Raw genomic sequence first — 25,512 nt, 5'->3', positions numbered from 1 at the left:
TCTCCACAAATTATATTAATTTAAATTTTAAAAACTCGTTGAGATAGAGACCTTGTCCTCTGTCTGGTAAAGTATCTAAGCATTACATGCTTGACAGCACAGTTGAGCATCAGTTGAGCATTCCCATAACTGATATGAAAGTTCCAGCTCGTCCAGTGTGATGCTGCAGCAAAAATGGCTCCTGCAATCTTTTGATGAATGAACAAGGGAGAAGTGAGTAGCTGTAGGGAGGTGATTTTACCTCTGTATATGCAAGTGGTGAAACCAGTACTGGGAAATTTCATACAGTTCTGGTGTCAACATTTTTTAAAGGATGTCAAAAAATGGAGTGGTGAGGAAAAGAGCCAGAAAAATTATTCAAGGCATAGAGAAAATGTCTGACAATGAGAGACTTAAGTTAAACAGATTGAGCACTTTATGAAAAAGCAGACTAAGAGGGGACTTGATTACAGTGTATAAGTACTTCCATGGGGGGAAAAACACCAGATACTGAAGGGCTCTTTAATGTAGTGGAAAAAGGCAGAACAAGGACCAATAACTGGACACTGAAGCCAGATAAATTCAAATTGGAAATTAGATACAATTTGTAAATAGTGAGGGTGATTAACCATTGAACAAACTACCAAGAGAAGTGGTGGATTCTCCATCTCTTGAAGTCTTCATATCAAGTCAGGATGCCTTTCTGGAAAATAGGATTTAGTCGAATGCAAGTTATTGAACTCAATACAAGGATGATCAGGTGAGATTCAAAGGCCTGTGATATACAGGAGGTCTCCCTCAACGATTTAATGGTCCCTTCTGGCCTTAAACTCTGACACTCTGAAGTAACCCTTTTGTTTTAACTTGGATACTGGCATGTGCAGATGCAATATAGAGAGGCCTGCAGCATATTTTTAAATTGGTATGTTAAAGCACAGTTTGAAAATGGATGATTGAGGCGATAATGGTGCCGTTTTCTAACTGGGTCACTGATTGTACCTGGATGTGCAATGTGGTATCCTACAACTTGTTTTCTTCCTTCCTTCTACCAATTCAGGACACTCCTCATTCTGGAAATATTTTATTTTTCCATTTTTTGGAGTGACATCTATGCTCTTCTTATTCTTTTTCAGAGTCCCGAGTGTCTAGAGGACTATCTCCGGGCTTCTACTTGTTTTATGTCAAAATATCAAATGTCCTTTTTTCTGGCCTAATCCTGTCTGTGTGTTTGTGAAAGAGAGGCCTCATGGACAGAGGACTGCTGTTGCTCCTGTCTCTCAACCATTTGCATTTGATGTTCCCTGCTCATTGCATTTTGGTGGGCCACCATATATCAGTATCACAGAGGACTTTTGAGCCAGGAAATGCACTGACTTTAAAAGGGCAAATCTTTTATTACATTGTCTCCTAGATCATAGTCAAATGTAGAACACGAGGAATGAAAAAAAACCCTTAATGCTTTTCTTTTAGAGTCAAAACTGTCCCTCTGTGGAGTCAGCCATGCCAAAACAAATGACCAGTACAAAACCACAAAAACAGGGGTTTTTTTTAATAAAAAGAGAAACCAATGTTTATTGGGTGAGATTTTCTTTCGCCTATGTACAATAGTCATGCGTGAGCATTATGCCAACAGAAAAATCCAAACATCAAGAAGTTACTTCCAAAGTCCAGACAGTCCAAACAGCATTGTCCTTAGCTCAAGTCTAAGTCAACAGGAACAGTCAACAGTGGGGTTGATTTTGGTTTTTTGTTTTTTACACAACAAAGTACCTGGCAGAATGACTGTGAGAGGACCTGACACATAATAACCTACAGTGGGACGTACGGAAAGCCATAAGACACCATATAGAGAATTTACACACGATAATAAGGTAAATAATTATGTAAGAATCTCCTCCAAAAAGGGAAGTAGGGATAACTGGATGGGGTTTTTTGGCGGGGAGGGAGGCAGGAGGAGGGAAAGGAAAAAATAACCTGGGCTGTTCTCAATGTATAGACTATAATCACAGTGAAAATCAATCCTTCTAGCTCCAAATGCTGCCAGTTACCTCAGCCTGCATCCCTCCTCCCATCCCCACTCAATTCCTTTATCGACCTCAAATAATAAAAATTCTTTAAATCCAAACTTCATTCTATTCCCCCTCTGCTGTAGTTCTTGTCAACTTGTATTATATAAAAAGAACACAAACTTAGACATACCCTCAGCTAAAAGAAACACTCCCTCAGCTTCCCAGCATGAGGATTAATCACAGCTAATTATATCAATATCAAGTTGATGATACACATAACATCGTATAAACCCCATTAAGCAAACTCAGTGGCGATAACCGTTGGGTGGGGCGGGGAAACAAAGGCAAATTGGCAACAGTTGTCTTCCATGTCATAGTGCTGTGAAGCCATTTCTTCCACTGTTTGGCTTTAGTCTGCTTCGTGTCCATGGGAAAGATAAGACATGTTGTATATATACCTAATGACTACAGTGAACTGTCAGCCTAACAAGTCATGGCAGTGTGCTGTTTAGGACCATTGTTTTCATTACTTTGTTACCCATCATGCTTTTTTTTGAAGGGTGGGAAGATGGTGATAAACAGATTACAGATCATATAAAACAAGAGTCTGGACCCCCTGAAAGATGCACTCATATTTAACTGCACGTTGCATGATGGAATTTCATCTCTAGCACACAGGGGTCTTCTCAGATTAATTTAGTTAGGGATAAGGTGTATAACCTAATATTGTGTAGAGGGAACATAGCACCTTAGAAATCAGATGTGAAAAAAATAATCCCTTTCCCCTCTCTTCATGCTATTGGAAACTGTTGGTTCCTCAGCCACTAATTCCTGCTTGCCATTGTCATGGGAGTAATTCCCACACTGGTCTCACTGGGGCTACAGACAAGAGTCAAACAAGCAGGATTTGGGTCTCTTTTTCTACCAGCCTAAGGCTTCAGGGTATTAACATCTTTTTCTTGGCCCCTTACAGTTTGCAGTATTTGTAGTTAAATTAAGCATTGTGGTCATCAGCCAACACTTTTGTGTCTTTCTGAGATCTTGCACCAAGGCTTTGAGACTCCTCACTCCTTCTAGCTCACTCAGACACCCAGGATAAAAGCCCAACTCTTTGATTTTGTTCTGAAAATTGCTTTATGGCTCCTGTGCTTGAAGAAGTCTACATTTCCCTGTGGCTCAGTAGATTTATTTTTTAAGGTTCACAATGAAGGGCAAGCGTGATGGGCAAACTAAACATCAGGTTAATAAGCTTACTCTGTATCATGAGCATAATGGGTGAGTGCCAATGAGCCTGCAAGCTTGTATGGGCTAATTTGTCAGTTTGAATATCTGGAAAAACAGTATGCGAGCATGTTTGTAAGTTAATTTAGGGCTGGCTTGGCAGCCCTGGAGGCCAAAGTCTTTTGTAAAGGCACAGAACAGGCACCATACAGCACAGATAGTGGCAATGCCAGTTATCCCACCCTTAGCCTGTTACTGTACTAGCCCTGCATCTAGGGGGGACATGTTAATTCAGGCTCCGCGGCCCAGTCAGGGTATAGCTTCTCAAGCGAGACCTTTGACAACTGCCTGTTTATGTAACGTGGCCAGATGTCCACTAGGAACTGAACTGATTCAAACCAGTGGCAGAGGTGAATGGCTCTGTATCCCATTATTAAATCCTTTTAAGCCCCTCTTTACCATTCAAAGATTAGCCAAAAAATCTCAGGCGTCACCCGCTACAAAGAGGAGAAAATTAGGAGTAAACAAAGGATTCAACCACAACTAATGTACACAGTAGGAGATGAACGACAAGAATAAAATTGGCTATTTATTGTACTTATACCCGCAGGTCTTTGAATGACTTCTCCAGCTGTCTAGCATGTTTGATCATAGAGCCATACAGACCTGCGTATTATTAGCGCTCACATTCAAAACCACTGAACACAAGCCAGCAAACATGGACAGTCATGTCATGCCAGGATACCATCTCTAATTACCTACATTAATCTACCATGTCAATGCCTAAATCCACCGGCTTGGAGAGGGCCTGAAGATAAATATGGCCTGATTCCATCAAGTGCTCAGCCCCCTCAACTCCCATTCACTTGTGTAGGAATTGAAGGAGCTCAGCACGTTGCAGGAGATGCTCAGGACTTCACAGGATGGAGGTCTATAGGGAGAAGGGTGGATTAGTGAGACACCTTGGTGGGAGTGACTTGAAGAAATCCATTTACAGTTAAATACATGACCCAGTTTCTCCCTATTTCTACAAATTCTCCCTTCTACGAGAATTAGAAGGCAGTGCAGAAAAATTCAGGTATTTTGGAGTTTTTACGAAAGGGGAAAACTGGACAAAAACTGTGCTCAAGTGCGTATCAGGTTTGGCTGCTTTATCTGGTCAGTAATAAACAATGAGTGACTCAATGACAAAATTCAGCTACTGATACCTGGGCAAAGGAAAACAGCAGAAGCTGCAGCTGCTCTGGTCAAATGGGCACAGAGACCTACACTACAATAAAAAAAAACCGTGAAGTACTAAGTGTCAGAGCACAAGGCAATTGACTTGGGTTAGTGGGGGTTGCGGCCCTAAAAGGAGCAGTGTAGAAGTCTGGGCTCGGGCTGTAGCTGAAGCTCTCAGACTCTCCCCTCCGCTCCCCCTGTCATGGGATTTCAGAGCCATGGCTCCAGCCTGAGCCCGAACGTCTACACTGCAATTTTTAGCAGTCTGAGCCCTGAGTCAACTGACATGGACCAGCTGTGGCTATGCCACAGATCTTTACTGAAGTGTAGACATACCATTAGGAGCTAAGACCTCGGCTGAATGGTATCACATGACACTAGATACCACACTCTATGTTGATAAATGCCACTGAGAAATTGGTTGACTCCCTGCTCTTTTTCCTGTAAGTTACAAACTCTCTCGGCCAAATCTTGGAAGTTCTTTCTAAGTTTAATCAATGACATTTTACCTAGGCAAGCTATTAAAAAAACACTGCAGAAGGATTTCAGGATTTGGCCTGATGGTTACCAAGGTCACCACTTTTAATACATAATCTATGAAGAAAAAACTTCCCCTAAAGACAAAATATAGCCAAGTAAAGACAGAGAATTAAGTTGTGTGATGGACAGATACTATACTAAGCTGAAGAATGTGCTTAAAAAAACCTCCAACCCTTAGCCTCAAAACTAGAGCTGGTTAAAATGTTTCTGATGTAACGTTTGTCATCATAAAAGGCTGATTTTACAAAATTGAAACATTTCATGGGACTGTATTGATTTTGTTGAAATTTTCTGCTGGAAATTATCATAATGTTTCATTTTGATAAGGTCAAAACATTTCATTATAACTCTCATTTTGACATTTATATTATATTTAAATTATAATAGTCAAAATGTTTTGAAGACAATATTAAAGTCAAAATTGAAACATTTTGACTTTATCAAAAGAGCAACTTTATTGAAATGAAATCTTTCTATAAGATCAAAACAAGCTATTTCACTTCCTAAAAAATTCCAAAATTTTGACTTTTTCCCTAATTCAGGATGAATCCAAATTTTAAAATCTCAAAATTTCCTGGAGGACAGAAATTCCGCTTTTTATTTTAAGATGTTCTACCCAAAACAAACAGTGCCAAGAGGATTATACAAACCACAGACTCTTTTGGTAGAGGTGAGTCTCTCCCACAAAGCTGGAGAGAAAAAGTTGAGTGCTCTTGCATGAAGAGGTTTAACAGAGACATGGAACATCTTGCTCTCAACCAAGTTTACATTTCACAGAAGCAAAGGATATACTCAAAGAAAATGCTGAGGCAAATCTTTAGAGAAAAAATGTCATGTGGCGAACAGGGGAGAATGACGTTCCGAACTGAAGAGAGCCTGAAATGGCCATAAAGTGAAACATCACCGAAGGAAGTGAGCTGGCAAAACAGAACATATATTTAAAGATGAGAAATCTTTGGATTAATTTTCCTGCCAATTTCATTGGAAGCAAACACACTTCTATTTGGGCTCATGCGATGCAAAGTGGAGAGTATGCATAAAGCCGTTGGAATCTGGGAGACATCACAGGGAACCCTGCTTCAGTTTTTAATGCAGGGCTCTTGTAAGTAAATGTGTATCATTCAGTGGGTCAGATCCCACCAATGTAGTAAAGCAAAATAGTTGCATTTTTTGAACAGGCAAATAAAGTGGAACTGTTTGGCATAGATAGTTTATAATAAAGAAATAATACATGCCAGATTAGGGCCTCTCACTTGCCCAGCTTTTGCTATTTTAAAAGGAGCTATTCCCCAGAATAACAATCCCTGGCTCAATCCACCTACTTTTAGTGTTCTGCTCTGTCAGCAATAAAGAATTCCAACGGGCAGCATGAGACAGGCCTATCACGTGACGGATCTGTGACTGACTTCCCTCAGCAAGTGTTTTAAGCATCATTCTTCTTCCTTACTATTTATATCTACCTTTCCTCTCTGGATATGTCACTTTTAATTCAACCATCTCTAGACCTGGCCTACTGTTACCCCTAGCATGTACTCAAGGCATATCTACTTCCTGGTGTTTACACTCCATAATATTGGTCATGTCTCATACAATTTTATGGGCAGTAGGATACACCACAAGTTTGAGGAAAAATAGCAATACTTCTAAGGAGAAACAGGGAGGGGCAAAGGCAAAATGACCATGAACTAATGTAAAAGTATTTTCCTATCAGGCCTGGTGGTTTTTCATATTCTTAGTTCACTGATTCAAAGGGCAACAGTCCTCAGGTTATGAATGGACTCATTTTCAAAAAGGATGGGTCTTATCAGGATGTCACTGAATAAAAAATTACTGGAAAAAATGATCCAGATAGAGCCTATAAAATATGTTACAAATTATTAAGATCACCTGCCTCTTCTGAATGACACGATATAGGTGAATCTTCCTCAAGGGAAGAGGGCCCATGCGCCAAGGAAGGCTCATGGACACAGTCTTGCGAGGTGCTGAGTGCCCTCCGCAATCACTGACTTTAATGGGATGTAAGGGGCCCTGGCAGCAAGTTTTTAGATCAGACTCTTAGTATATGACCAAAGTGGTGCACAGGGCCTTCTGCAGGACCTCTGTACTTGACAGAGTGAAATTTGCCTCCATATATTTTATGTTTTTGTTACTAGTAATTGCAAGTATCTACTGCAGCTCATAGTCTTGTATCTTTTGTATATTAATAACTTGAGAAAGTCAGACATATGTTAAATAGTGCAAAATGCTGACCATATAGCAACACATTCTGCATTAGCGCTTTAACATGCTGTTTTTAAAAAAAGAAACAAAGACAACGATCAGATACATTTAACATGAAAAGTGGAGATGTGTTTCTAATCATTCTAATGAAACTACCTGTTCCATTACGATAAATGAAAAAGGATGGCGTGTGTATCTTTATTTTAACTCATGATTTAATTTAAACATATAGCTTACTTAAAAAGAACTGAGATGATTACATTTCCAATTTAAAGCCTAGGTGTCATCAATAGGTGCATCCTGTATTTGGATGGCTGCTCGCACTGCTGTAGATATACTGGTAATAGAAATGCACTGAATGAATGTGTGAAATCCAGTCTTTGTGTGTTTGCCTAGCACTCAGTACATGCAATTATGATAGCTGTAAGGGGAAAGAAAAAATGAAACGATTTGCTTACTTTAGTACTGTAGCAAATAACTGTGTTGACAAGGTCACCGTGCTAAATTGACATCGTCAGCACCATATCCAACTGCTAAAAATCCACCAATATTTGCATGGTGATGTCTGTAAGAACCTCTTTAAAGTGTCAGACTCATAATTTTTTCCTCTGGCTTGTTTAATAAGCAATTTATTTTTAAATTAAGAATCCAGTGTGCTTTAAATTTATCCAGGAAAAAAACAGAGTGCTATTTCTTGCTTGTGGTAGACATGGCCAGCTTCTCAAAATGTAGTCTATTTCTGTGTTATACACATGACTCTTGTTAAGCCAAATAACAATTCCTTTTGTTATCAGATGCTAATGAGACTTGTTGTTTACAGTGTTAAGTGATCAATTGCTTTTATTCTGAATCGCACTGATTCAGAGCTATAATAATCAGGATAACATAGAGATATTGTAGTAAAAACAAATGTATAAAAATCTTCAAAAAATGTATGCACTGTGCTAGCAGATTATTAAAGCTCCAGATATTATTTAACATTTAATGGGCTGAATATAAATGATATTGAAAAGAAACCTTTGTTGATCAAAGAAGGGTTTAACCATTTTAATGTTTATGGATTTGTTTTGAAAATATTTTTAATTGGGTAATGTCAAACTTTCCTATTATAATTCTGTATGCATTAGCATGTCAATAGATTATACTTCCAACTCTTTTTGACATAAAAGAATTTATTTTTAAATCTTGGATCTAGTTATCTTTTTTTCTTGTTGCAACTATTTTTCAATAATTTGATTAGCTTTTAGAAGAAAAACAACAGCAACCACAGGGGATTTTGTAGTAACGATAGACTATATATTTCTTCTCCAAAAGCAGCTCCTATGCCTTTGAAAATAATGTGAAGTTTTTTTAATCAGTGCAGAATTAAGGAGTAATGTTGTCTACTTTGCTATGTTTAGTGGAATGCAGTACTCTAGATGTTTGTCAGAGAATGCTTTGAATCGTATGTTATGTGACTATAACCAAAACTACAAAAGTGATTTTTAGAATTTTTTGCACTGCTTTTATTAGCCTGGTAAAAAGAAAAATCCCAAATATGGATCAGCCAATAGTTTAACAATTGGTTAGTGAGATGTATATTTTTCACATTGCTAGCAGCACTGAAGTCAATGATCTCTAGTTTATATTTTTATTGCAAATAGCTGATCTGGACATTTCAACCAAACCTGAATAGATCATGTAGGTTTCAGCGTAAAACTATAAATTCAGAGTGATGAACTCTACACCTAGTAAAGTGATCGTCTACTTTCAATAAAAACAAAAACAGATTACAGTTGATCATTTAAACATAACTGCTTGTAACAGTCACCAAGCCACTACAGTCAGGTATATAGACAGCCCTTAGGAGACATGCTGCCTATCTGATGACATTTAAAGCTTTAAAAAATCCCTTCTAGATACTACAGAAAATCATCATGGTTCAGCATAGGATGTTGGTGTCACCAAATGAAACAAAAGTGTTTAAATCATGTGCACTGGAAATATTGCCATTAAACCATGTATGGGTCCAATATTGCAAACCCTTACTCATATCAGCAGTCCCATGGGCTTGAGTGGGAGTACTAATGTGAGTAAAAACTACTTACATAGATGAGGTTTGCATGACTGTGCCCATAACTGAAGCAATGATCCCTTTACGTGTTGATTTTAGCAGTATAAGAAATGATACACAATTTAAATTTCACATTTCTGTTTTATGTCCTATTTTCAGTCTATAATGGTGTGATTGGAGAGCTAAGGCATAAAGCTCCCTTAACTTTTAGAGTTGTTATACTATGTAAATATAAGCAGTTAATGCTGTTTTAGTAGATGAAATAAATTGTATGTCATTTTTATTAAACCAACAATAAAATAACTAGACTGTATTATTACAATAGAAGTATAGAAGACCAACAATTGTACAATTGAAACTCTTTAGCAAAATTTGTTTCTATTATGTATATCCTTGTAAATGTAAATAAATTTAGCATTATGAAGTGTTCACAATGTTTGCTTCTTGTTAATTTAAGGAATTTTCACCCCTTGTTAAGGCTAAATGTAATTAAAATTTAGAAGTACTGGTAAAAGTTTATTACACTCTGTTTTTTATGAGATTTTAACTAAAAGATGTACGTTACACCTGTATGTGACTTATAATGGCTTCTCAGCAGGGAATGCAGAACCACTTACATTACATAAACATTTAAAGAGGAGAATGCTAATACATTGAAAAAGTTAAACATCAGTAGCAATCTATCAAATGAAGACATTTCATGAAGTCCACTCTCTGGGAGAACATTCACCATGTGACAAAAGCCTGGCATCCTCGTTAGTCTGATGTTCATTTAATTTTAAAATCAAAATAGTTAAATGAGATAAATAGGATCTTAAGAAAACTGACATCTTCCTTCTCAGGTAAAGGCCAGAATTGAAATAATAATAAAAAATCCAAACAGATTGTTTAACAGGCAAATTTACATACTGTCTCTTTATAACACTGCATGCCCAAAAGCCTTTTGGGTTCGGAATGTAGCACTGCATCAAGTATTTCACAAAGCCCCTAAATATCACAAGAAGCTTAAAAAAAAAAAAAAAAGAAAGAAAAAGAAAAATTCCAGTTGAATGAAACTGTTTTAGCAGAGTGCTTCAACTCAGCTCCTAGAACTGGAATTTCAGATAAACAACAGAGGACAGGAACAGAATTTTTTTTTTTAACGTGTCCTTTTGTAATGCAGCTACAAGGTTTCTGATGAACTTAAGAACAAAGAGATTGAGAGTGCAATTGTCATCAATATGAGCAGTGTGCTTAGACTGAAGCTTGTAGGAAGAGCAGATGAATTCTCTGATGATATGTGACTTGTGGAGACTCTGACTGTGTTGTCCTTCCCAATAGCATTCTGCAAGAGACAACACTTTCTTTGGTCATTGTTAAGCATTTTCATTATACTGTAATATATTTAGATGCACTTAATAAAATTCATCCTGCCAGTTTCTCCCCCTCCAATTTCATGTATTTCACCATTATGAATTTAAGTATATGAGAAGGATAAAACAGGATGTCAAAAAGACAGTGGTATTAAAATACAATTTGACTGTAACTATCAAAACACATTTAAGGGACACCATCAAAGTAATCAGGTAGGGAAAAAAAGAATAAATAAAAATAACACACTTTGAGAGCGAACCCAGTTGGAAGATCTAACCTTCTAAAATCAAGCACTGTTTTAAAGCGATCTGTGTTCAACTTGGAAATTCATTTTTAAAAAGCAGATGCAGGACTTGCTATGAAATTTGTCTTGTGAAGCCAACAGCAAGCATTGCTTGAAAATGAAGTATTGTTGGATTCCTATAGGTAAGAACCACCATCAGAGTAGGTTTATGGGTTGGCCTAGCAACAGGAGCAATGTCCATTTAGTTTCTTTTCCCAGTTGCTGCATTGTTATATGCCCATGTGTTTTCATGATCAAAAAGTACTAATGCTACATACAATATGCAGCTATACATTATACGCAGTAAAATAACAGGATAATATTAGGGGCAGATTGGCAGTTTATGTGCAGGTACACGGGACAGTACACAAGGAATATTCTTTAACCCCTGAGCCAGCAGAAAGGTTACAGATTAGTTTAGTTTCCATGAGAGTCAATCTTCCACCTCTAGGGATGGTCCTTATTGGTCAGGTTTGAAGCAGGCTGGTGGAACAGCATAGGGAAAGGTTCCAAGTCTCCAGGGACTGTCAATCTAGCTCCTAATGTATTATATAACTGTCATTTCATTTATCCTAAATCAGTATTCTGTCAGCCATAAAATGAAATCTGCTGTATTTCTGGGACTTGGTAAATGCCATATGATTACATGTTCCTGCAGATTACTAGCTAATTACACTTCCTAGGTGCAACACTAATTACTATTTGACCTGCAAAATCAGTTTTTGGGAAGCCAAGTGGAAAGAGGTCTCGGAGGGAATCCCAACAACTATGTAGGAATTAAAATGTAATTATCTCACCACTGCATGGTACCAGGGTAGCAGCCACTTTGCACCCAATCCTGAGCTCCTCACTCAGGCAAAACTCCCTTTATTATGATAACTTGGTACCCAGCCATGATGATATTGATGGGAATTTTGTCTGAGGAAAGAGTTACAGGATTGGGTCCTGGATTATTACATTTCAGATTGATATTTGTATTATGAAAAATAAAGTGCTACTGTGATACGGTCCACATTCTTACCTCATTAAGACAGAGTTCTGTGTCTACAGATTCATTGGATTTCCGCTTCTGTGCCTATATAGACAAATGCAGAAGTTACACAGTATATATCTATATTTATACATGTAATATGGATATTTCTGTTTGAATAATCTTTTCTTGATTGTTCTGTTTCATGTTAACATGCCTCTATAATAAATGAGTAGGAATGAAGAGCAAATAGTAAAACAACAGTCTTGAAGTAACAATATAATCTCAGTGCTTGTCTACATAGAGCCTTAGTGGTTGGCAAGACGGGGTGTGACTCTACAGCCCAATAGCTAGCCATTATATTTCAAATGGTAGTTCATCAAAACACACAAAGGAACTTTTAATGTGCAGTAGACGGGTCCACATGCCCAGTGAGTGCGTGGCAAACTAGTGCACTGCAGATTTACAGCCTGGTTTACAGCGCATTAAATCTCCGCGTAGACAAGCCCTTGCAGTTTTAATCCCCGCTGTGAATTTAAAATACAGATTTTGAAAAAGCCAGTAAGAATAAGGGCATAAGGCACTCAGCTAATACTGTGATGAGGGCCACAGAAATGCCTACATATAAACTGGTTTCAGAGTAACAGCCGTGTTAGTCTGTATTCGCAAAAAGAAAAGGAGTACTTGTGGCACCTTAGAGACTAACCAATTTATTTGAGCATAAGCTTTCGTGAGCTACAGCTCACTTCATCAGATGCATACTGTGGAAAATACAGAAGATGTTCTTATACATACAAACCATGAAAAAATGGGTGTTTACCACTACAAAAGGTTTTATCTCCCCCCACCCCATTCTCCTGCTGGTAATAGCTTATCTAAAGTGATCACTCTCCTTACAATGTGTATGATAATCAAGGTGGGCCATTTCCACCACAAATCCAGGTTTTCTCCCCACCACCTCCCACAAACCCACTCTCCTGTTGGTAAAAGCTTATCTAAAGTGATCACTCTCTTTACAATGTGTATGATAGTCAAGGTGGGCCATTTCCAGCACAAATCCAGGGTTTAACAAGAACGTCTGAGGAATGGGGGGCAGGGGAGGGGTGTAGGAAAAAACAAGGGGAAATAGGTTACCTTGCATAATGACTTAGCCACTCCTAGTCTCTATTCAAGCCTAAGTTAATCGTATCCAATTTGCAAATGAATTCCAATTCAACAGTCTCTCTCTGGAGTCTGGTTTTGAAGTTTTTCTGTTGTAATATCGCAACGTTCATGTCTGTAATCGCGTGACCAGAGAGATTGAAGTGTTCTCCGACTGGTTTATGAATGTTATAATTCTTGACATCTGATTTGTGTCCATTTATTCTTTTACGTAGAGACTGTCCAGTTTGACCAATGTACATGGCAGAGGGGCATTGCTGGCACATGATGGCATATATCACATTGGTAGATGTGCAGGTGAACGAGCCTCTGATAGTGTGGCTGATGTTATTAGGCCCTGTGATGGTGTCCCCTGAATAGATATGTGGGCACAGTTGGCAACGGGCTTTGTTGCAAGGATAGGTTCCTGGGTTAGTGGTTCTGTTGTGTGGTATGTGGTTGCTGGTGAGTTTTCGCTTCAGGTTAGGGGGCTGTCTGTAGGCAAGGACTGGCCTGTCTCCCAAGATTTGTGAGAGTGTTGGGTCATCCTTCAGGATAGGTTGTAGATCCTTAATAATGCGTTGGAGGGGTTTTAGTTGGGGGCTGAAGGTGACGGCTAGTGGTGTTCTGTTATTTCCTTTGTTAGGCCTGGCCTGTAGTAGGTGACTTCTGGGAACTCTTCTGGCTCTATCAATCTGTTTCTTCACTTCCGCAGGTGGGTACTGTAGTTGTAAGGATGCTTGATAGAGATCTTGTAGGTGTTTGTCTCTGTCTGAGGGGTTGGAGCAAATGCGGTTGTATTGCAGAGCTTGGCTGTAGATGATGGATCGTGTGGTGTGGTCAGGGTGAAAGCTGGAGGCATGGAGGTAGGAATAGTGGTCAGTAGGTTTCCGGTATAGGGTGGTGTTTACGTGAGCATCGTTTATTAGCACTGTAGTGTCATAAATATAAAGGGAAAGGTAAACTCCTTTGAAATCCCTCCTGGCCAGGGGAAAGCTCCTCTCACCTGTAAAGGGTTAAGAAGCTAAAGGTAACCTCGCTGGCACCTGACCAAAATGACCAATGAGGAGACAAGATACTTTCAAAAGCTGGGAGGAGGGAGAAAAACAAAGGGTCTGTGTGTCTGTCTACATTCTGTCTTGGCCGGGGATAGACCAGGAATGGAGTCTTAGAACTTTTAGTAAGTAATCTAGCTAGGTATGTGTTAGATTATGATTTCTTTAAATGGCTGAGAAAAGAACTGTGCTGAATAGAATAACTATTTCTGTCTGTGTATCTTTTTTGTAACTTAAGGTTTTGCCTAGAGGGGTTCTCTATGTTTTGAATCTAATTACCCTGTAAGGTATCTACCATCCTGATTTTACAGGGGGGATTTCTTTATTTCTATTTACTTCTATTTTTATTAAAAGTCTTCTTGTAAGAAAACTGAATGCTTTTTCATTGTTCTCAGATCCAAGGGTTTGGGTCTGTGGTCACCTATGCAAATTGGTGAGGCTTTTTATCCAACATTTCCCAGGAAAGGGGGGGTGCAAGTGTTGGGAGGATTGTTCATTGTTCTTAAGATCCAAGGGTCTGGGTCTGTAGTCACCTAGGCAAATTGGTGAGGCTTTTTACCAAACCTTGTCCAGGAAGTGGGGTGCAAGGTTTTGGGAAGTATTTTGGGGGGAAAGATGCGTCCAAACAGCTCTTCCCCAGTAACCAGTATTAGTTTGGTGGTGGTAGCGGCCAGTCCAAGGACAAAGGGTGGAATATTTTGTACCTTGGGGAAGTTTTGACCTAAGCTGGTAAAGATAAGCTTAGGAGGTTTTTCATGCAGGTCCCCACATCTGTACCCTAGAGTTCAGAGTGGGGGTGGTCAGGGTGAAAGCTGGAGGAATGTAGGTAGGAATAGCGGTCAGTAGGTTTCCGGTATAGGGTGGTGTTTATGTGAGCATCGTTTATTAGCACTGTAGTGTCCAGGAAGTGAATCTCTTGTGTGGACTGGACCAGGCTGAGGTTGATGGTGGGATGGAAATCGTTGAAATCATGGTGGAATTCCTCAAGGGCTTCTTTTCCATGGGTCCAGATGATGAAGATGTCATCAATATAGCACAAGTAGAGTAGGGGCGTTAGGGGACGAGAGCTGAGGAAGCGTTGTTCTAAGTCAGCCATAAAAAAATGTTGGCATACTGTGGGACCATGCGGGTACCCATAGCAGTGCTGCTGATTTGAAGGTATACATTGTCCCCAAATGTAAAATAGTTATGGGTAAGGACAAAGTCACAAAGTTCAGCCACCAGGTTAGCTGTGACATTATCGGGGATAGTGTTCTTGATGGCTTGTAGTCCATCTTTGTGTGGAATGTTGGTGTAGAGGGCTTTTACATCCATAGTGGCCAGGATGGTGTTATCAGGAAGATCACCGATGGATTGTAGTTTCCTCAGGAAGTCAGTGGTGTCTCGAAGGTAGCTGGGAGTGCTGGTATCGTAGGGCCTGAGGAGGGAGTCTACATAGCCAGACAATCCTGCTGTCAGGGTGCCAATGCCTGAGATGATGGGGCGCCCAGGATTTCCAGATTTATGGATCTTGGGTAGTAGATAGAATATCCCAGGTCGAGGTTCCAGGGATGTGTCTGTGCGGATTTGATCTTGTGCTTTTTCAGGGAGTTTCTTGAGCAAATGCTGTAGTTTCTTTTGGTAACTCTCAGTGGGATCAGAGGGTAATGGCTTGTAGAAAGTGGTGTTGGAGAGCTGCCGAGCAGCCTCTTGTTCATATTCCGACCTATTCATGATGACGACAGCACCTCCTTTGTCAGCCTTTTTGATTATGATGTCAGAGTTGTTTCTGAGGCTGTGGATGGCATTGTGTTCTGCACAGCTGAGGTTGTGGGGCAAGTGATGCTGCTTTTCCACAATTTCAGCCCGTGCATGTCGGTGGAAGCACTCTATGTAGAAGTCCAGTCTGCTGTCTCGACTTTCAGGAGGAGTCCATCTAGAATCCTTCTTTTTGTAGTGTTGGTAGGAAGGTCTCTGTGGATTAGTATGTTGTTCAGAAGTGTGTTGGAAATATTCCTTGAGCCGGAGATGTCGAAAATAGGATTCTAGGTCACCACAGAACTGTATCATGTTCGTGGGGGTGGAGGGGCAGAAGGAGAGGCCCCAAGATAGGACAGCTGCTTCTGCTGGGCTAAGAGTATAGTTGGATAGGTTAATAATATTGCTGGGTGGGTTGAGGGAACCATTGCTGTGGCCCCTCGTGGCATGTAGTAGTTTAGAAAGTTTAGTGTCCTTTTTCTTTTGTAGAGAAGCAAAGTGTGTGTTGTAAATGGCTTGTCTAGTTTTCGTAAAGTCCAGCCACGAGGAAGTTTGTGTGGAAGGTTGTTTTTTTATGAGACTATCCATTTTTGAGAGCTCATTCTTAATCTTTCCCTGTTTGCTGTATAGGATGTTGATCAGGTGGTTCCGCAGTTTCTTTGAGAGCATGTGGCACAAGCTGTCAGCATAGTCTGTGTGGTATGTAGATTGTAATGGATTTTTTATCTTCAGCCCTTTTGGTACGATGTCCATCTGTTTGCATTTGGAAAGGAAGATGATGTCTGTCTGTATCTGTACAAGTTTTTTCATGCAGTTGATAGATTTCCACTCCATATGGCTAAATGCAGTGCCTTGCATAATGACAGGTTTCAGAGTAACAGCCGTGTTAGTCTGTATTCGCAAAAAGAAAAGGAGTACTTGTGGCACCTTAGAGACTAACCAATTTATTTAAGCATAAGCTTTCGTGAGCTACAGCTCATAGAGCCAGAAGAGTTCCCAGAAGTCACCTACTACAGGACAGGCCTAACAAAGGAAATAACAGAACGCCACTAGCCGTCACCTTCAGCCCCCAACTAAAACCCCTCCAACGAATTATTAAGGCTCTACAACCTATTCTGAAGGATGACCCAACACTCTCACAAATCTTGGGAGACAGGCCAGTCCTTGCCTACAGACAGCCCCCCAACCTGAAGCGAATACTCACCAGCAACCACATACCACACAACAGAACCACTAACCCAGGAACCTATCCTTGCAACAAAGCCCATTGCCAACTGTGCCCGCATATCTATTCAGGGGACACCATCACAGGGCCTAATAACATCAGCCACACTATCAGAGGCTCGTTCACCTGCACATCTACCAATGTGATATATGCCATCATGTGCCAGCAATGCCCCTCTGCCATGTACATTGGTCAAACTGGACAGTCTCTACGTAAAAGAATAAATGGACACAAATCAGATGTCAAGAATTATAACATTCACAAACCAGTCGGAGAACACTTCAATCTCTCTGGTCACGCGATTACAGACATGAACGTTGCGATATTACAACAGAAAAACTTCAAATCCAGACTCCAGCGAGAGACTGCCGAATTGGAATTCATTTGCAAATTGGATACAATTAACTTAGGCTTGAATAGAGACTGGGAGTGGCTAAGTCATTATGCAAGGTAACCTATTTCCCCTTGTTTTTTCCTACACCCCTCCCCCGCCCCCCGTTCCTCAGACGTTCTTGTTAAACCCTGGATTTGTGCTGGAAATGGCCCACCTTGACTATCATACACATTGTAAGGAGAATGATCACTTTAGATAAGCTATTAACAACAGGAGAGTGGGTTTGTGTGTGTGGAAAAGGGGCGGGGGAGGGAGAAAACCTGGATTTGTGCTGGAAATGGCCCATCTCGATTGTCATACACATTGTAAGGAGAGTGATCACTTTAGATAAGCTATTACCGGCAGGAGAGAGGGGTGGGGGGAGAGAAAACCTTTTGTAGTGATAAACACCCGTTTTTTCATGGTTTGTATGTATAAGAACATCTTCTGTATTTCCACAGTATGCATCCGATGAAGTGAGCTGTAGCTCTCGAAAGCTTATGCTCAAATAAACTGGTTAGTCTCTAAGGTGCCACAAGTACTCCTTTTCTTTTTACATATAAATTAAGTCAGTAATCAAGGGTCTATGTAAAAGACACATATGATCCTAGTAGAGAAAAATGGAGTATGATCATGCTTTTTGTTAATATTAACTAACACTAGTACATCTTAACTAGAAAATATGGACTTTGACCAGTGTATTCTTAACAGTTAGGAAAAAATATACTGTATTTTGAAGTGTTTTACTTCTGCTAATAGAATTTTACCTAGATGTTAAGATGACCAATAAAAATATTTTAAAATAAAAATATATTAATTTCTGTGTTGTGCTACAGCCACAAAGCCTGTTCTGGAAAGTTCCCAGATTATGCAAACAGAACAACATTTATTTCCTTTAAGGAATGTAACTATAAATCAACCTGAAGTCAGATGATCGGGGGACTGAATCCAGGTGCCCCACCTCACAAGTGAGTGCTCCAATCACCAAATGATATAGTCATTCTCTCTCTCTCCTTTCCCCTCCTCAATTTATCTACACTGGAAGAGCTTCAACAGGAGAACCTGAGGGGGCCCCTCATCAGAATATCCTATGGCCCAGTAGTTAGGGCACTCACCCGTGAGGTGGCAGATCCCTGTTCAAATCCTGTTTCCCCGTCAGGCAGAGAGGGGACTGGAATCAGAGGTCTCCAACGTCTCAGGTGTGTATCCTAACCACCAGGCTAAAAGTTATTAGGGACGTCATCCTCCTTCTCATTTTCTGTTAACTTGTCTGTAGGGGCCCAATTCAATAGGTGAGTTCTGAGCATGGTTACTGGCTCGGGTCCCATAGGGGCGTTACAGAGAAGATCCCCTGTCCATGCATTGTTCTGGGGCTTAGGTGTGGGGTTGCAGTGCATATGTGTGGAGGCAGAAACACAGGCACCTACTGAACTTTTACCTCAAAAATTTCAGTGCAGAGCAAGTTTTGGCACCTACAGGGTTCAGCAGCAGCAGCTGAGGTTTTTGTGAATCCCAGTGGGGCCCGATTCTGGGATTCAGGCACCGAAAGTGGCAGGTAGGCACCTAAGTCCTTTTGTGAGTCTAGCCTCTAGATGAAAAAATAAAACTCTGGCAGTGAATTTTGAGTACTACTTGGCCAGATTAGAAATTACTTTCTCTGGTGACAGCAATTCTGATTTCACTCCTCTTTGGCTTGCCGCAAGGGGAAACATGACAAGCAAGGAGAAACCAAAGTAAAGCCTAATCTTGCATTTCTTTTTCAGCACATCCTTCCACTGAGTCAAATGGGAAAGTGGAGATCCAAAGAACAAAGGATATCATCTTTGGTTTTTACAGTATAAATTGTGGAAGGCCTTCGTTGATATTTCCTACCTCCTTGCTATGTGCTAGATATCCAAGTCCTTATACAAGCTTCTGTCTACTGCCCATGTGTGTTTCCTAGTAGCTATGCCTGGCTTGGGTTACAGAATACTGTACCATTTAGGACATTACTATTTCTAATTAGCTGCTGCTGTATACCAAGGATTACATTTTATCTTTTCTTAAGACTTAATATAGCTCTCAAAATGAAAAGAGAGAACAAGGTCGTGTTCCTCTTCCATTACATTCATCTTGAAAAGCAACATAACCAGTGCAGCACCGAAAGTATACCTGCATTTTAGAAAACAACTGTTTTTAGGTGAAATCAACAATTATCAGGTAGAATCCAAAATCAACAAAAGCTTTTCAATAATTTTGATCATCATTCACTAGCTTTAATTTGGGAACAGTTATCTATATATTTAATGAGGACCATTTTAACAACAATTAATACATTTATTCACCTGCTTCAAATAGAACAGATGTTCCTTCTTCCTTTGGATTTTAAAAAAGTATTTTAAAGTGGCCTTTTCTCCCTTCAAAGTGTAAGGGATAGTGTCTGTAATTCAAAATAAAACAACACTACACCTTCTTTTTTGGGGAGGAGGGAGAGGGGGATTTGCAGGAAAAAAATTAGCTTCCAGGCTGAGACATTATCTGCCAAGTTTCAAACTGGAAGAGTAGATTTTTACTGCTGAATTATAAACCTGAAAAAATGGGTTCTAATGGAAATACTGGCATAGGCTGCACTACTATAATACAATAGTGTATCACTAAATCACAAGTAATTTTTGGGGGGAGGAGAAGTAGGGAAAGAACCTGTAGGCAGAAGAGTGCACTATGGGAAGCTTATATCAGTAATTACATCCTAAAGGGAAAATCCTTCCTGCCCGACTCTTAGGCACAAAGAGCAGAGAACACAAAACAATGGATGGTGCTGTGCTTCACAGGAAAGGAGTGCTTCACCTGGGGAGCCAAGTCAGGACTCAGACACTACTGATGGTCTTGATGCACACGCACTCACACACAAAAATGAAAAATGATGTGGAGCCCCATTATCTGTTTATCTATAAAATAGCCCCAAATCTTATACAAGATAAAGAGGCTCGCATCCCTTGCACGCTGTAGAGTGAAGTTCTGGCAGGGGAAATTCTGTACCTTAAGATGCAGGAGGATTTGGGGGAATACAGGTGTGTCTTATATAGGCTACTGTAGATGCCATCCCAAGCCCAAGTCTCAAAAAACCCCTCAGGACAGTGTAATTCCATGCCTGGTACACCGGTAACAGGGTTTGTCCCTAAGGTATTAAAAGCAGCCTTTCAGTCAGAGTAAAGATAAAATAAAACACATTAATTTGCAAACTTGACACCATCAAATTAGGCCTGAATAGATACTGGGAGTGGCTGGGTCACTATAAAAAATAATTTTCCCTCTGTTGATACTCTCACCTTCTTGTCAGCTATTGGGAATGGGCCACATCCAACCTGATTGAATTGGCCTCGTTAGCACCGAGTCCTCACTTGGTAAGGCAACTCCCATCTTTTCATGTGCTGTATATTTATACCTGCCTACTGTATTTTTCACTCCATACATCTGAAGAAGTGGGTTATAGCCCACAAAAACTTATGCCCAAATAAATTTGTTAGTCTCTAAGGTGCCACAAGGACTCCTTGTTGTTTTTGCTAATAAGGCTACAGTAGAACTTCGGAGCTACAAACACCAGAGTTACAAACTGATCAGTCATCCACTCACCCCATTTGGATCGGAAATACACAGTCAGGCAGCAGAGACAAAAGCAAATACAATACAGTGCTGTGTTAAATGTAAACTAACAACAAAAAATAAAGGGAACATTTTAAAAATGGATTTGACTAGGTAGGAAATTGTTTCTGTGCTTGTTTTATTTAAATCAAGATAGTTTAAAAGCAGAATTTTTCTTCTGCATCGTAAAGTTTCAAAGCTGTATTAAGTTGATGTTCAGTTGTAAACTTTTGAAAGAACATTTAGTTCAGAGTTATGAACATTTCAGAGTTACGAACAACCTCCATTCCTGAGGGGTTTGTAACTCTGAGGTTCTCCTGCATATTTCAAAATTAGACTTATTTTCAGGCTTCATATAAGGCCTGAGCCTGCCATAAGAATGTTCATGAGATTTTTTTCACTGACTGAAATGAGAGCAGGATTCGGCTCGTAAAAAAATCAATGGAAATGAAGTTTAAAAAAAATTCTCAAGAAAAGAGGTCTGGGATCTGTGTTACCGGCTAAAATCAAATCTGCTAACAATTCATGCATTCAGCTGTAATCTATTGCGGACTGTAGAATGAATAGTTACAAGTAATTGACTCACTGATCTAAAACCCCTCCAAATTACTGTACACCTTTTCCTTTTGTTACTATAAAAACAAGCAGTAACTTTAACTACAGTTCTTAAAGCCCATCCCACAAGGAACGATTAAGAAGGTTTGAGATGGGTTGACTGATAACTGTGGCTTTGTAAGAAACTCCTGTTTGGTTGGACTCAGAAATGCTGGCCAGTCTTAAGAAGCTGCCTCAGTTTTGTCTTTGTCATCAGTCTTGTGCTGAGTTACCCTTTTATATTTTGTAAAACGTGCCCCTTAATTCTGTAAAGAACCTAGTTACTATGGTAGAAAAGCAAAGATTCATATTTAAGAATTTGAACACCCGTGAACTCTGTCTGATGAAATTTTCATCATGCTGCACATCTATCAGGAGTCTTAGTTTAGCTTGGGCAGTCTCAGGGTTTTAAACCACTCCCCTGCTTCCTCTAAGGCACTGTGCCCAAGCCAATGTCCTGAGACATCTGGTTGGTACGGAAAGCTTCTCAGGCCATTTCAGAAAAGAACTAGTACCTCATGCCCAGCAGAGAGCTGATAGATGCTCTTCCTGGAGGGGAAGGAGAACCAGAGCTAGCAGAGCAGCTAGCTGTTTCCCTGAAAGGCACGCGGCATTGCTACGTAGCCTATGTCTACATTACAGCTGGGAGCAAGCCTCCCAGCCTGGCAGACAGACTTGCGCTAGCTCAGCTTGAGTTAGCACACTGAAAACAATAGTGTGGATGGTGTGGCTTGGGCTCCCCAAGCCCCCCCCAACCCCATGGGTCTGAGCTTGGGAGGCCACCTATTTTATGGCTTGCAGTGCAGTGATTTTGTTTCACATACAATGTAGTGTTCATATAGGGTATTCAACGTGCGCTAGAGATCCACTGGTGGACTGTTCCAAATCAAAGTGAGTTTTAATTTGGGAAAAGAAGGGAGCAATGGAGTACTCAGCCTGAAAAGTCAGAGGCACAGAATGAGCAGCTGATCCGGCAAACCAGTACCTCTCTGATAGTCTGGTCTTCAGGTTTCGTGAGGGAATATGTACTTTACGGGCCACATTTCTTAGATACTATGGTGATAAGCAATGTAGCTATAACTAAGACAGATACATATATTTCATGCTTGTTTTCAGGTCATTTTAATGGGCGTGGCTTTGCCATCCTTTCAAATTCTTGGCTAGCGATAAGCATATTAACAAGGTTTTAAAAAAAAAAAAGAGCAGAAGAAATCTCCTCAAACATCCTCTGGCTGACCCCACTCCTGAAATATTCATAACAAATGACATTACATGTTCTTTTTGTTCTTTTCTAGTGTTGATTAGAGATTTACTATGCAACCAACCTATTTTCCTAACAGCAGGACACAAACAATAAACAGAAAAATGCACGGAGTGTAAAAATGCAATCAGTTTAACTCTTCTGCACTCACTAACTGCTAGCTGCATCTATCACACTTGTCAATAGTATTTTCTTATTAGTACAGTGATACAATAGTATGCTGCAATATAAATTACTTTCAGTGGGGAAAACAAGCAAAGTGCATGTCAGAAGCAGAGTATACTAAAATAAGGATCTAATTCAGCATACAATAATTCTGAATTCTGTGCCTCACAGCCTGGTGTAATGCTATTTAAGCTTTGTAGATTCTCACCATGAAAAGAAAAGGAGTACCTGTGGCACCTTAGAGACTAACAAATTTATTTCAGCATAAGCTTTCGTGAGCTACAGCTCACTTCAGGATGATGAAGTGAGCTGTAGCTCACGAAAGCTTATGCTGAAATAAATTTGTTAGTCTCTAAGGTGCCACAGGTACTCCTTTTCTTTTTGCGAATACAGACTAACACGGCTGCTACTCTGAAACCTCTCACCATGAAGAAGTCAGACTTTTTTTTTTTTGCTGAATCAGCCCCAAAGATGCTACCTCGGAGCATGAATTCATGTGTGGTCATTTTGCCTAACAGTATCATCCCATTTTGTATAGTAAGTACATTTTAATGGTAGATATTACCAAAACATTTTTGGTATCAGTTTTCAATGCTAGGAGCAAAATACATGGTAAGTATCTTACAAAATACATAGGGAGTCTTTTTATATGTGTGTGCATTCCCATGCCAATAGGCAGCTGAAACATGGCTTATTTCTATAACCTTCTCTTATTTGGGCACAGAATGTTCATAAAGGCCAGGGAAGGCAGATTACCTGCAAAGTTCCCTTTCCCCCTCCACACAGGGCATCGTGCTGTTTATGTTTGAGTGAAATTTGTGTGCTCAAGTTTTAGGAGTAAGGCAACTAAGAGCTGTGCGACCACAGGATAGATATCTGTCTCAGGATTCTGTGGAAAACAAATCCTTCCTGACTGTGCATGGCCAGGTACACAGATCTTCAAACACCTTTTCAAGCAGTTAGTTTTTGAGTGAGCACAGTACAGAATGCAATACACAGACTAGTCTGCAAAAAATGACTTACCATGAACATCTAACCTTACATGGTGGTATAGTAACTAGTTCTGGGTTTGCTTCCCTTTTCACTCACTCATTTATCTGAGTTAAATGGCTTCATATAGCCCTAGATTCTTGTTTCCTATTTTTAGGGGATAGTATGGAACATTCCTAATATTGTCTTTTTACGGATATGCCTCAAGCAAACATGTTTGCATTAAGAAAGGCAGAGAAGAAAAGAGAATACTAAAAAGCATAAGGAGAATAACTTTTGCTAGCCTAATAGCCTAACAACTTAGGCTGCTTGGGTGTTTTGTCCCCCAGCTATAACACCGAAAACCATGTAATCCAAAATCTAGTACTTTGGGATTTTATTATTAAAACCCATCTTCCCAGTGATTCTCTACCGCCACCAACTCAGTGACTTATATACCAGTTATAAGTAGCATCTAGATATTGTGCACTGTAATTCAGTTAAAGAAAACAAAAGTGAATATAAAGCTATTAAAGTCCTGTTTAAAAGCCACAGTCGTATTTTAATTACAAATAAAAAACTCCATGGTTGAAATCCTGAACCCATTGACTTTACTGAGGGCTAGGATTTCACCCCACATGTCTAAGCACTAGTGATACTCCTGCTTTCAGTAAACCCATAAGGTACCCACATATCCTGTGAGAGATTACACATTAAATGTGCTACGCACAAGCAAGGTCCCATTCACATTTATCACAGAATCTCTGCACAGTTTGATATGATTGTTCACAATTGGGAGTCTCTGCTTAAGAAAAACCTAGGAGTGGCATAGCAGGTCAGGATTCAGCTGCATTGAGAGAGCAGGGTCGGGAAGCACGCCGGTTGCCTGCCAAGGCTGGCTATAGGATATGTACACTGCCAATGGAGGGAGAGGCAGAGTGGGAAAATGAGGCAGGGAGTTGCCTCCACCCTCCAGCAGCAGGACCAGAGGCGAGGCACCTTGCATTTCTGCAGCCAGGAGGAGAAAGCAAGCTGGCTTGTTTGAACATCTGTCTGTGGAGGGAGCTGAGCAGCTCTTGGCGTGCTTCTGCAAGATGCTGTTCTCCAGCATGATGCCAGGCTTACGCAATGGATATTAGCGCTTCTTTCTTGAGCGCTACATTCACTCAGAAATGTTAGAGGGAAAAGAATTGTCAAAAACATTTGTCTAGAGAACCTCCTGACCGAGTCTTTTTTAACAGACTAAATTATTGAGGATATTTGCATTTATTAACCATATAGTAAACCGTGTATGTGCATGAGTACGTAATGTGAGCACGCGTGCGCACACATAGAATATAGTGGTCAACTTTAAAAACTTGACAATTCCCTTGGAGAAAACCTGAGATAATTAAATGAAAGCATTCAAGATATTTTCTATAGTAAGTATAGGGAAGTATATGGGAAAACTGCAGATAGTAAGGTAATCTTATCTATATGGTAAAATTGGCAACTGTGAATGCGCACACACCTGAATGCAAGTA

At 40.0% G+C, this 25,512-nt stretch overlaps 1 protein-coding gene across 1 annotated transcript in view; it reads right to left on the bottom strand.

The window, feature by feature from the left end:
* Window positions 1–10,405: 10,405 nt before the first annotated feature.
* The window catches only part of GFRA1 (GDNF family receptor alpha 1), a 194,848-nt gene continuing 179,741 nt past the window's right edge, over window positions 10,406–25,512 (bottom strand). Inside the window, exons 8-9 of the mRNA XM_077822013.1 lie at window positions 11,901–11,954; window positions 10,406–10,567 (exon numbers count right to left, since the gene is read on the bottom strand). Coding sequence (XP_077678139.1) covers window positions 10,406–10,567; window positions 11,901–11,954 — 216 coding nt within the window. The remainder of the gene's footprint in view (window positions 10,568–11,900; window positions 11,955–25,512) is intronic.

The sequence above is a fragment of the Eretmochelys imbricata genome, chromosome 7, assembly GCF_965152235.1.
Source record: "Eretmochelys imbricata isolate rEreImb1 chromosome 7, rEreImb1.hap1, whole genome shotgun sequence".
Classification (NCBI taxonomy): Eukaryota; Metazoa; Chordata; order Testudines; family Cheloniidae; genus Eretmochelys; species Eretmochelys imbricata.
Note: the sequence above shows the minus strand (reverse complement) of the source record. Positions and strands in the feature narration are given on the sequence as shown.